At 37.3% G+C, this 13,293-nt stretch overlaps 1 protein-coding gene across 1 annotated transcript; it reads right to left on the reverse strand.

Moving 5' to 3' along the window:
- Positions 1 to 7,611: 7,611 nt before the first annotated feature.
- LOC102716505 lies at positions 7,612 to 8,789 on the reverse strand. The gene is made up of 2 exons (XM_006655401.2): positions 8,524 to 8,789; positions 7,612 to 7,695 (listed from the first exon to the last, which is right to left on the reverse strand). The coding sequence occupies exons 1-2, from the start codon at positions 8,775 to 8,777 to the stop codon at positions 7,653 to 7,655; spliced, it is 297 nt and encodes a 98-aa protein (XP_006655464.1). The 5' UTR covers positions 8,778 to 8,789; the 3' UTR covers positions 7,612 to 7,652.
- Positions 8,790 to 13,293: the final 4,504 nt, after the last annotated feature.

Genomic DNA, 13,293 nt, shown 5'->3' on the forward strand with positions numbered 1-13,293 from the left:
GTGCATGAGGCCCACCTCAAATTGGAACCGTGCGCTAATTAGCAAATGTGAGCTTAAAAAACCACAGCTCAACCCAAACTGCATGTGTGCATCTGGAGCATTATCTATCAGAGCAAGTTCAATAGTGTTGTCAACTACTAGCTCTAATTTATCTATAATCAATCTAATAGCTAATTCGTACAATAGTTATCTACAAAATATATACTACCATGTCCCACTTATCATACACACACTGTGTCTTGGAGTCCGTGCTGTAACTGGCTACCAATCTATAGCCCACAACTCTTCTCTCTCATCTCTTATCCTCTCATCTCTTATCTTCTTAAAATATGTTTATAGTTGGCTTATAGTCTGCTATTGTAGCTGCTTAATCGAAAATTAATTATAGATGATGCTCCTTGCACCATCGAAGGACACCGTGAATCCGTGAAACAAAGTGTGTTCAAACCTCATGGACCATATCATTTTATTTCTATTTATACTTATAAGCTAAAATTTAATTTTTTTATCTTTAAATTTAGAGTTAATTTTAGAGTTTTTAAACAAGGTTTATTTTACCGTGTTGACGTTCAAATTGCTAACCAAATATATATATATATATATATATATATATATATATATATATATTAAAACTAATATATGCATTTTCCTCAGAATAAGTTATTCTATGCCCTCCTCCACTAATAAGGCCCAAACTCTTTCCCACTCCCTTCCAAAACCCTAAAACCCATCTTCTAATCTGATCAAAGCTCTCTCCCGCCGGTCAAACCCGTCCTTTGATCTTCCTCCACACCCCACCTTTGTCAACTCCCGTCTATCTAAAAAGAGACAAAAATACATTAACATGTCTTATAAAATGCAGTAATAACATCAAAATATAGTCATGACGGATCTAGTTTTTTAAATCACATTTTTTAACCATTGTGGTGAAAACAGTTTTGAAAAATAATATAAAACACATGAGATATTGCTCTCTAAAGATTGGGAATACAATATTTTAGCTCTCTCATGTGCATTACTGGTACTGTAGCAATAATATGCAGTCATGATGTTACTGTACTTCTATCGTGATGTTACTGTACTTCTATCATAACGTTACTGTACATATATCACGATGTTACCGTAATTATATCACGACGTTACTGCAATTGTGTAGTAACAATACACCTATTTTATAGCAACATAGCGTTATTACTACATCGAAGGTGTATCGTTACTGCACTTATAGATATTTCTTAAGATTTTAAACTTTAGATAACTTTATCTCTCACCTCATATATTATTTTTTAAGAACTTTTGTACCATATTGTTTGAAAAAATTTGTTTTAAAAAAGTAGATCCCTCGTGAGTATGTTTCGACGTTGTTACTGCAAATTAGTTGCCGTGTTACTGCATTTTTGTCATTGTGTTATTACATAATTCCTGTGATGCGAAAAGTGAGCTTAGATAGACATAAGAGCAAGCCCATAAGGGATTGACCCACGGGGTTATCCTTTTGAGCAGCCTTTAAATGAGGTGGGGTGATTTTTAGGACTTGGGAGGAGGGTGGGAGGTGGGATGGGCCTTGGTTGACCTTGGAAGGGAGGAGTATAGAATAGCTTATACTAAATGGGTGCATATATTAGTCTTATATATATATATGTTTTATTTATAAATTATTTTTTATTTACACGTGACCGGCCGGACGATCGCACGTCGAACTGCACTGCCATGGGAATTTGGGATGTTAGCTCCCGGTGCAGCGTACGTACTATAACCTGGTTTTTTTCGCGTTCTGAACCAAATTATCTGTTTGGCTTGTGTGTTGCCAACGAATTGGTATTAACAAAAGTTTTGGTAAGTAAACCCACTGTAGTGCATTGTGCATATACATCTGGAGTGGCAACAAAGAGAATGGGCAAACGCTGCAATACTTTTAGCAAATTGCAAATGCGAAGAAAAAAACAAATCGATTATTCACGCACTTTTTCTGTTTGTGGGGGGGGGGGGGGGGAGTAATTTTATCTCTCTTTATTTCCTTCTCTAGGCTGTTGAGCAAGGAGCAAAACCACAAATGCCAAGCTGGAATTTTCGCACGCATATCACTTTTTTAAGAGCAATTTTACTATTTTTAAGAAAATATCAGGAGGTAAAAGTGTTTTCTACGTAAAATTTGATATCTTAAATACTAGAAAATAAAAAATTTAGTGGTACCTCGTGGTATCTCCTCGAGGATAAAAAAAAACTCTTTTTTGAAACATCCAGCATAGCTGGTTTATATTAAGAAGGAAACAGCAGTATTTAAATTTTTATGAAGACTGGACTAGAAAAGGCTGGTAAAAGGAAGAAAAAAACAGTGAGGGTTTGTCCTCCTACAAAGCGACTTGTGGCGAAAATTACTCAGGGTTGATTCTCGCTAGATGGTGTGCACCACATACACCCCAAAGCTTGATTTCGTCCTTGATCCTGCTCACAAGTTGCTGTGCTTGTAGTTCTCCTTTGAAAACCTGCATGTTGCGATTGCACCACAAACTGCTAAACGGTATATTTTTTTAAAAATATTCTATAGAAAAGTTATTTTTAAAAATATCATATTAATCTATTTTATATTTTTAATAATTAATTAATCATGTACTAATCTATTACTCTGTTTTTCACGCCAGATAAGTTAATTTACCGCCTCTCTTGCCGAAAGTGGCATGACTTTATTATTTTGGCTCGGTTCTTGCTCTGCTGAGTAGCACATTTCTCCCACCACTGAATCAGCGAGCTCGTGGCACGCATATCACTGGTATTGGGCAACTCATGTCCATACCAAAAATTACTCAGACACATTCTAAAAAATTACACATATGTAAATGGGGTGGTTACTATACCATGAATATAGCTAACCCAATGAGGAAAGGAAGATGCATATGTAAGTCCTACAGATAAAAATGGAAAAAAATTATATAAAGTTGTTGTTTTATACAATAGATCATTTCTCCAAATTTCAGTTAAGAATTTGATTATTTTTTAATATGAACGTGGGTTTTAAGATTTTGGTTCCAAGATTTTATGCTATAAAATAAGTATGAACAAAGTGGTTAAATGAGTATTGTTCTTTTCACACCCAATTTATCCACACCTCACAGCATCATCTCTCACAAAGTGGCAAATGTTTTGTCACCCACCCAGCAAAAGGCTAAACGTTTTATCTTTTTACTTAAAAATCTATAGGGCATCTCGACAGGCACAAATCGGTCTTTACTGTGATATTTAACTATTTGTCACATTTAAATTTGGCACATGTTAGTTCAGGAGCGACAAATTCGTAAACATGATATTTTAGCAAAAAAAAGTGTCCTTTAATATCCCTTTAACATCCTTGTCGGTGGTTTTTTTAAAGAGAACTTTTAGTCATTGGGTTACTAATTCAAAGTTTCAAATAAGTACTCACTCGTATAATAAGTAATTAACCTACAAATATATGTCGGTGTAGCTATAATTTTTTCTCGCCATTACTTTTTGTGTTAGATGACATCGATGATCTCTGGTAATCTCTATTATAAATTGATATTTTCTAATATATATTTATGAAATAATTCACACCAATATCGTTAAATGCTAAATGCTAGCTCTGCTTCTGTATACACGTTATCATATTGACACACACATAAATATAACAGGTGGCTCTGGATTTCTACGAGGAGAGTGTGCCAGAGAAAACCGATAAGGATTCATGTACGCTCAGGAGACGTACGTCCATGCATGATCTCGCTCGTCGGAATAGGACGCACCAGGAACTCGAGCCGAAGCACGGTCTGGTTGCTTTGCACACGAACAGTGAATTCGCCGCTAAGACGAATGTTAACGCAGACGGCCACGGCGTCCTGTTCAGGTTTCCGAACCCCGGCCCAGACCGTGCAGATCAGTGACTTCGGTCCTCGCAGAGCGGCAACGACTGGTCTTGTTTTTTCCCTTGTGATTACATGTAAATGGTTAAAATTTTAAATCTTAGATTTGAGATTGATTTTGAGTTTTTTAATATAGTTTATTTTTCAGTTTTGTTCATTCACGTAACCGAGAACATGTATAGAATATTTTATTAATAAGTTAGTTTATGATCGTCAATAAATAGTTTCGTTTAAGTTTAATATAACAAAAAGATGAGGCCCGCTCCGCATGTTTTCTCACCGCATAGCGGGTAGAAAGTTGGCGTTGCAGTCCCAAACCAGAGTTGTGACTTGTGACGGGTGAGTTGAACCAACCTCACGTCAACCCAACGTGTGACTCGCTACGAGCTCGGTCCAGTAAACAAATCAGGTTTAGATCGAGAAAATATTTGGAAGAAATGTTACGTCAAATGTTCGACTGGATGTTAGAAGGGGTTTTTGGACACGATGAAAAAACGAATTTCACGGCTAGCCTGGAAACCGTGAGACGAATCTTTTGAGCCGAATTAATCCATCATTAGCATATGTTGGTTACTATAGCACTTATGGCTAATCATGGACTAATTAGGCTTAAAAGATCATCTCAAGATTTCTTCCGTAACTATGCAATTAGTTTTTTGGTTTATCTATGTTTAATGTTTTATTTAAGTGTCAAAAATTCGATGTGATGTTCTTCGAAAAAATTAGGAACTAAACAAAGCCTCAGTTTTCAACTACAGTACCGGGGGGCATTCTCAACTTGCAGTACTGCTTCTTCAATCTTAAAATATAATTATTCATAGTAACTAGAAAATTGCTGAAGAAAACTTTTTAAATTTTGACTATTAATAAAAAAATAAAAACTACCATGTAAAAATAATGTTACTAATTAAACAAGCAAACATAATATATGAATATTTTACTTAGAATAATTTATTTTAAAAATATAGTTAATCAAAGTAATTTATTAAAGAACATGTGATAATCATATTTTAGAATGAACTAATTAATCGCGTAGGAGCGTCACCAGCATACACAAAAATACATCAACCATTTCAAGGCACTGACCTGACTCACATTAGTCATACGCCCGTACGCAGCAATGGATAAGTTGTACAATGCATAGCCTACTTGTTTGTCTGAACAATATTTAATACACTGTTTTTATATCTTTGTATTTGTTACATGCCACCAATACATAGGACTTTTAATTTTTTGTCACTATGTACTACTCTCGCTTAATCCCTCTCACAGCTACAGTGAGAGGGTGGTAAATACTTTGCTACTCACTGTGTAAAAGTGGTAAATAGTTAAATTTCCCCCAATACATGATATTTTCCTCTAGAAAATATTGCGTATAACTTGAGAGCACGTGCCCAAACAGTAGACAAACAGAGAGACGACATCTGAGTTTTTGTTGAGTTAACAATGCCATGTAGAAGGATTAATCTGGCGTGGATGTACATAGACAACCATTGTCTTACTGTTTGTACATGTTCCAAATCAAAATTTCAAATTAGTACTCACCCATATAATAAGTAATTAACCTGCAAATACATGTTGGTGTAGCTATAATTTTTTTTCTCGCCATTACTTCGTACACCTACGTCTTTTATCGTATGAACACACACTTATTTATACGTGACTCCGGATTTCTCCGAGGAGAGTGTGCCGGAGGAAACCGATAAGGATGCACGTACCATTGATCACGAGACGTTCCATGGATGACCTCGCTGACTCGCTCGTCGGAATAGGACGCACCAGGAGGTCACCCCGAAGTCCGTTCTGGTTGCCGTGCAAACGAACAGCGAATTTGCCGCCAGGACGAATGCTAGCGCAGACGGCCACGGCATCCGAATGAGGTTCGCGGACCCGAGACCGTGCGTATCACCGACTTCTTCGGACCACTGTAATGCTCTCGTCCGTTCGCTTATGATTAAATAAGATTTGAGATTGATTTTGAGGGGGTTTGTCCATTGTAGTTTAATTTTTAATCTTTAGGGGTGTTTAGCCGGTGAAATGAAAATTTTTGCGTGTCACATCAGACGTTTGACCGGATGTCGGAAGGAGTTTTTGGATAAGAATGAAAAAACGAATTTCACGGCTGGCATGGAAACCGCGAGACGAATCTTTTGAGTCTAATTAATCCGTCATTAGCGCATGTGGGTTACTGTAGCACTTATGACTAATCATGTACTAATTAGGCTCAAAAGATTCATCTCACGATTTCTCACATAACTGTGCAATTAATTTTTCGATTTATCTACGTTTAATACTCTATTTAGGTGTCCAAAGATTTGATATGATGTTTTTGGACGAAATTTTTTGGGAACTAAACGGGGCCTTTGTCTTTCAATAAGGTAGTTTCGTCTGTTTGTTGAGAAATAACCAATATTTTCACTTTTCTTTTGTTGTCTGCTGAGTGCTGACAACGCCGCAGATTTGGATGGATAGTTGCCATACCATATCCTAAACCATAATATTTAAACGGATGCGAAGCGGGTGCGGATGTTTTTGGATGCGGATTGTTGCGGATGTCGGAAATAGTGCGGAGTCGGCTCGGAAACGGATTATTATGACCGGATGTGATATGTACATATAATCAATATATTGTTATTCAATATTGAATTAAAAATACTTAGGCTAGTGATAGGCTTTTGATTGAGTGCTTTATGGGCTAAAAATCGGATTATCCGCTAAAATGTCTATCGGATAATTCGGTAAGAAAATCGGATAATCCGCATCCACCAGATATTAACAATACCACATACATATCCGAATCCGCAACTCACTATCCGAATCCGACTCCATATCCGCCGGATAGTTGTAAACCCTTACCATATCCTCAATTCAAATGGATTCGGATCGGATATTATCCGATCCGTTAACATCCCTACTGACAACCCAGCAGTGCTAAGCTGGCTTCTGCACAGTTTAACCCATTATACTCATACACCAACATGTTTCTTTTTTTTTTCCTTTGTTGCTCCTCGGTTACTTCACAAATTAACACGTCTGCAACAAAAGAAGTAAAAAAGGAAAAGCACCACGCAGACACACAAAACACAAGCCATCCGTACTTCTCCCTGTTAGCTTTAGTTCCCTGCTGCTCTTTTTCTTTCCCCAATCGCTTCAGATGATGATTCATGCGTCATCCCATGCATGCAATACAGTGTATAATATTTGCATAAACACTTGAATTTTTTTCAGTTGAGAAATTACACTTTTCATGAATGCTAATATCTGAATGCATGGCCATTGCAAAACCGCAACGAAATGTTCACACACACGTACTGAGTTGCATATACATCATCGATCATCATGACAGATTGGCTACTCTGAAGAACATACTGACAAATTAAGAGAGCAAGCTGCACACTAGAACAGAAGAGATTCTTAGGCAAGACAATGATGGTCAATTCGGCATCTCTGGCTTCTTAATTACACACAAAGAAATGGAAAAAAGATTAAAGAAAGAAAAATGGAATCACCATAGATTCAAATCAAATCTTGGAAGAATATGCGAAAGGTGGATCAATCTCAGTCACCAGATTTGGTCAAAAAAAAAAATTGGCAGATTTTCTTGAGAGGGGAAGACTGCAACTTTGTACATTACCCCCACTACCAAAACCCTCTTCAGTAAAGGAGAAGCTAGCTACCTCTTTGCACAGAGCCATGGATCCCATCTTATGGATTGCTGGTGCACATCATATAGCTGCTTCAGTCTCATCCAAACTCTCTCTGGAGCTTCTTCTCCGGCTAGTCTCTTCGCCGTGGCGCGATCGTCGCCTTCCCAGCACGCCTGAAAGCCACATTTTTTGTCAGCCATGGATGATGGAGCTAGCTAGCTATGCCAACCTAGCAGAAGGTGAGTGCAAAGCTTTTTCATGTAAGTTGAACCAAATGTGGTTATTATCCTTGTTTTCTGTTTATTTCTTTTTGAACTTCATGTTCAGAACTATGGCCCTCTCTTATGTGCTGACCTGTGAGACCCACTGACATATGCTGTTCTTTTGTTTTGTTTTATATGTGGTGACAATTGTACTGTCTTGCCAATCATTTGTCTGAGTCTCTGAGATGCTTATCTTAGTTGGCTCAGATAAACGAAACAAAAGCAGAGGCAGATATGATGAGGAACATTGTTCCAGTAATGGAAGCTTAGATGCCCACAGACTAATAAGCTAAATGTGCTACTCCATCTTTTCTTGTCAGTAAAGCAACTTGTCAAATTCTTTGCTTAGAACACAAGTACACTTGTCCTGTTCTTTTTTATCCTATTTGCTAAAACTAATATTTGCTATTGATTATAGGTGCAAATTAGCTCGTGTTTACTTTGAGTCTTATCATGCACTTTGTTTGTCTGTTTGTTCCTGACAAAAACATAGGAACAGTATCACATTGTACATTGCATGACTGAACTGACAAAAGAGCAGAGAGTACTCGTCAGGCAACATGAGCAGAGAGTATCAGGAAATGTTCATGCATGGCACACTTAGTCATTCCAACCCATTTTGATCCGTGTTTCTACTTGAATTTAGCATTGAAACTGTGGTAATATTTCTCAAGAAACAGAGAACAAGATTGCCATCACTGAAACAGAGCAAATGAATGCATCCATGCATCAACGTACCTGTTGTGAATAGGGTCAGGCCCCTTGGGGATCCTCCTCTTGCTGTCCCTGAACACATCTGCACCGGCCGGCCCGCCGGCCGAGTACGCCGCCGGCGAGCCAACCGTCCACCTCCCGGCGGCTCTCGGACCCTTGGCAGCATCAGTCGTCGCTACGAAAATGCAGACGCAGAAGAAGAACAAGACGAGTATCATCCTGCACCTGCAGTACGCCATTGCCCTTGGCAACTTATGTGAGCGCTGCCTGATTCCCATATAGAAAGAGACCTTCTTATTCCTCCTCTCGCTCTCCTCCTCGATCTCACTGCACTAGTAATCTTGTCGCAATGGAGATCAGAAGAAGACGAAGCTGCAGGCAGGCTAGCAATGGCGTCGTGTCACTGAGCTGCAGGACAGGCAGAGGGCAGGGAGAGAGGCCAGGTATATGAAGCTGCCAGACAGTGTGTACAGAAAAGAGAGGAGAAGAGAAGAGAAGCTCAGATATAGAGAGAGAGCATGTATGACGATGATGATGACAACGACAAAGACAAAACTGACAATGGTGTTGAGTGAGTACTGTTCGAGCTAATGCGCATTCAGATCGATCAACCCTAAATGCGGCTTTTTTCTACTTCTTCTTGGGTGGATGGATTGGAGGTGATGGGAATCTGTGATCCTGCTGGGTTTATACTGTCCAAACATTCTTATCCCTCCCCTGCATGGATGGATGGATGCATGCTTCGGTTCTCTTCTTTTCTTCTCCTTCCCTTTGCATCTTTGAAGTGTGTGGCTTTGCTTTGGGGTTGCTTTCTTTCTTTCTCTCTTGCTGCTGCCTGCTGCTGCTGCTCGCCTCTTCCCCAGCTAGCTAGCTTTGCTCTTTGTTCTTTGCCTTTGCGAGAGTTCAAAGCAAATCTGCCGCGCTTTTGTAGGACCATGCATGGGGGCGAGCGCTGAGCTGGCTCCGAAACGAACGTGAGTTGCTTCGTTAATTCCGAGCTAGCTCCTCCGATCCTCCTCTCTTTGGAAGTCGATGGGCCCCTACTACACTCGCTTGCATCATCTCTCTCAGGATTTCTCGGAGCAATCCTAAACACGAGACACATGTTATTCTTTAATTTTGTTTTTTACTCCTTCCGTTTTATATTATAAAATTTTCTAGGTTTACATAGATGATCCATGTCTTAATGTATATCTTTTGTATTTATGTCTAGTTAGTAAAAATCAAAAAGTCTTGTAACGTGGAACAAGCGAATCGAATTTCTCTCTTTGTCGTCAGTTCGAGATTTCTTACGTGGACGGAGTACTGTGGATGCTTCCTACGGGATCCCACATGGTCGGATGCGCTGGCAAATCTAATTATAGTGAGTGCTTGATACAAACTTAATTTCTATTTTCGGTCGCTACACTAACAAATGTATTGAGTAGACGAGAGATTGATCACCATATGTATTAAGTTTAAAGTGTGAAGCAATACAAACCAATCTAGTATCACTGATCCTTTACCTGCCAGCACAAGACTTGAGCAGAGAAAGAAAAAAAAAGCATTCCAAAAAATCAACACAAAAATGACCTCATGCAAGGTGTTCAGAGAAGGAAGAAGAAAGCAGTTTGCAGATTACAGGTAGGTCCAAGCACATGAGTTCAAAACAAGGTGTCCATAATTGTACTTGCCAATAATCATTTCGTTTCTTCGGCTTACCTTTACTTTTATTTCCCCTTTTGGCAGTCACCCTCTTTGGCTTATTGACAAGGGAATTATGTGAGAGATTATGCCAAATTAAGAATAAATGCCTTTTAATCTAAAACTGGTAGAAAAGAGATTGCCTGCTTCACTGGCATTTTGTCCTTAAATGACTCATCAACTGAACACTTATGGATAAAGCACAACATTGCATTGACACTTATCAACGTGAAAATTTTCCTCTCATGTCATTCAGGGGTGATTGTTTAGTTTTTCATTAAAAAAAAGTCAAACGACATATTTTCAAATGAAAAGAATTATAAATAAAACTTTTATCCATATACTCTTTGTGATGAAAATAAACTTCGACGAAAAACCTCAAAAACAACTTACATTAATTTAAGGTTAAAATTTCAAATTTTGAATTATAAACATACACATAAACGTAATGATAGGGGTCAGCTTGTTACAGCCCTCATCAAATCATCCTGTCTGCGTTCAATATAATTAGATTTGACTGGACTCTAAAAATTTCATAAAGACATATAACCCCATATTCTTGTATTTTTTTTAGGAACTCATTGATAAATATTCTAACTGTCATGTATGAGTTAGTCAAAGTTCTAAAATAACTTTTCTCCGTTCTCAAAATAAATGTTGTTTTACATATTTGCAAAAAATAACTTAATAAGATTTTTTATGCAAAACTGACATTGATACTCGTATAGTTTCCACAGAAAATGTTATTATAAGGGCACCTCTAATGCGGTGCTAAACAGAGGTACTTAAATATGTTCTTAAGTATAGTGCTAAGCTAACGCTGCGTTTAAGCACTTTTCCAAGCACTTAGTATTGGAGGTGCCCTAAGTTATACTTTATTGTATTGATAAAAAAAAGATAAAGTCAGATGTGCATTGAAGAATAGATGTCATGCCAATGGTCTAAATGATAAATGAATAAAAAAATAGAGTGATATTGCATTCCTTAAGATTGAGATACTAAGGCATTGCTACTTTTACTCTAAAATTAGGTGTAATTGTTTCTATTTTTTTAATTTCCTACACATTTTAATTTTTATTTTCTAAAATAAACCATCACAAACTTATTTTCAAATCTGCAGCGGCTAGCCATGCCATACCACCAGACATAGAAAGATAATACTATCACACCGCAACATATTGACCTGACAGTGTTTTTTGTCGTGTAACCGAACAGTACATATTTAAAATAAGTTTATAGCATGTATTTTTAAAAAATGTTAAAATGTTGACAGAAATTAAAACACCGTTCTGTTAAAAAACAAAAATGAATATGAACAGCTAGGTGTTTATACTAATCCCTAAAAATTTAAAAAGAAATGGACCGAGGGATCATATAAGAACTAAAAATCGTAAAAAAATACTCCATTCATTTTACTGTCTTCGTTTCATAATATAATGTAAGATGTTTGAATTTTTTGTCTATAATGTTTTACCATTTGTCTTATTCAAAAAATTATAGAAATATTATTTATTTTGCTTGTGACTTATTTTATTATAAAAAAACTTTAAGCACGACTTGTTATTTTTTATATTTGTATTAAATTTTTGAATAAGATGAATGGTCAAACGTTGCAAAAAAAAACTAAACATCTTACGTTATAAAAAACTGAGGTAGTATATTATAAGGCTTTTTAACGATCTATAAATCAATATATATATATATATATATATATATATATATATATATATATATTATAGCATCTACGTTAATCTGGCCCGGAAAGTGCCGTGAAACGGAGGTAAATGCATCCACCAGCTTTTAATTACCTAAGCCATGGAGAGCGCTCAAACGTGCAGGTTGCAGCAGGCAGTGCCTTTGAGTTTTCCCCCCTTATTTTTCTCTTACTCCGAGAGATTTTCCGAAAGAGCCCCTGCACTTTGCGTCTTTCCCAGACGGAAAGCCCCCAGTCAAATACGGCCGTCTTTAGAGCGCCTCCCTGCCTCGTGTAATCTACTCATTGCTACCATGTTATGGTCGTAGATTAGAGATCCTTTCAAAAGGCCGGCGTATATCCCTGCCAGATGCATGTGATTCCATCTTCGAATCAGATGTCTCTTCTTTTGTTTTTTTTTTACTACACTCTCATCTCATCTACGTACTTTGAGATGAAGACGATGATGGTCACGATGATGATGAATCTTAGCTTGGTTATTCCTATCTTTTGTTAAAAGAACAGATGGCCGTATATACCTTTGATTTGGCCTCTCTGCACGTAGGCGTATCTTGGGGCGAAGCTACATGATATGTCAGGTATGTCCTGCCCATACGCTGTGCTCCATGATGATCGGTATATGCCGATATATATGCATATTTCTAAAAAAATCACTTGAATATAAATATGTGTTATTTAGTATGTATTATTGAACCATATTGTCAATTTATAATTATTAACGATTTGCTAAAATGATTTTATTAAATTGTACCACTCTGTCTAAAAAAAGCATTTCTGGTGTTGTAGTTCGAGCGTTTGATCATCTGTCTTATTTAAAATTATTAAAAAATTAAAAGAATTAGTCACATGTAAAATACTATTCATGCTTTATCATGTAGTAACAATAAAATATCAATCATAAAATTTTTTCAAATAAGACGAAGAGTCAAAGATTGAACGTTTATTTTAGGACAGAGGTTGTATGCAATAATTTTTAGGCAGATATACCATTAGCTAAAATCCTAATAATTCGTCACTCTGCGTTCCTCGATCCTGGAGCGTGTAGATGCTGCATAAACCGCCTTTTTTAGAATTTTAAAATTTCTTATTGATGCAAATGCAAATTAAGGTTTATGGCAGATTATGGGAATGGATGAAATATTTAGTCTTCTTTGAGCTATGCATGAGGTTTGACGAATTTAATTAATCAAGCATGTATTGAGTGATGTGATTAATTGCGTGGTACGTGATTGGCTGGCTACCTAGGAATGATCGGGTCACAGACTCACAGTAGTAGTCCACCTTGGTGTCTTTCGCATCCGGTTTTGTGCCCGCGGTTGATTACTCCAGCCTCCAGGTGGGCAGCAGTGGCACAATGATTTCGTCCAAACTTCCCGGTGGTCATCTTTTCTGGGCTT

The sequence above is a fragment of the Oryza brachyantha genome, chromosome 5, assembly GCF_000231095.2.
Source record: "Oryza brachyantha chromosome 5, ObraRS2, whole genome shotgun sequence".
Lineage (NCBI taxonomy): Eukaryota > Viridiplantae > Streptophyta > Magnoliopsida > Poales > Poaceae > Oryza > Oryza brachyantha.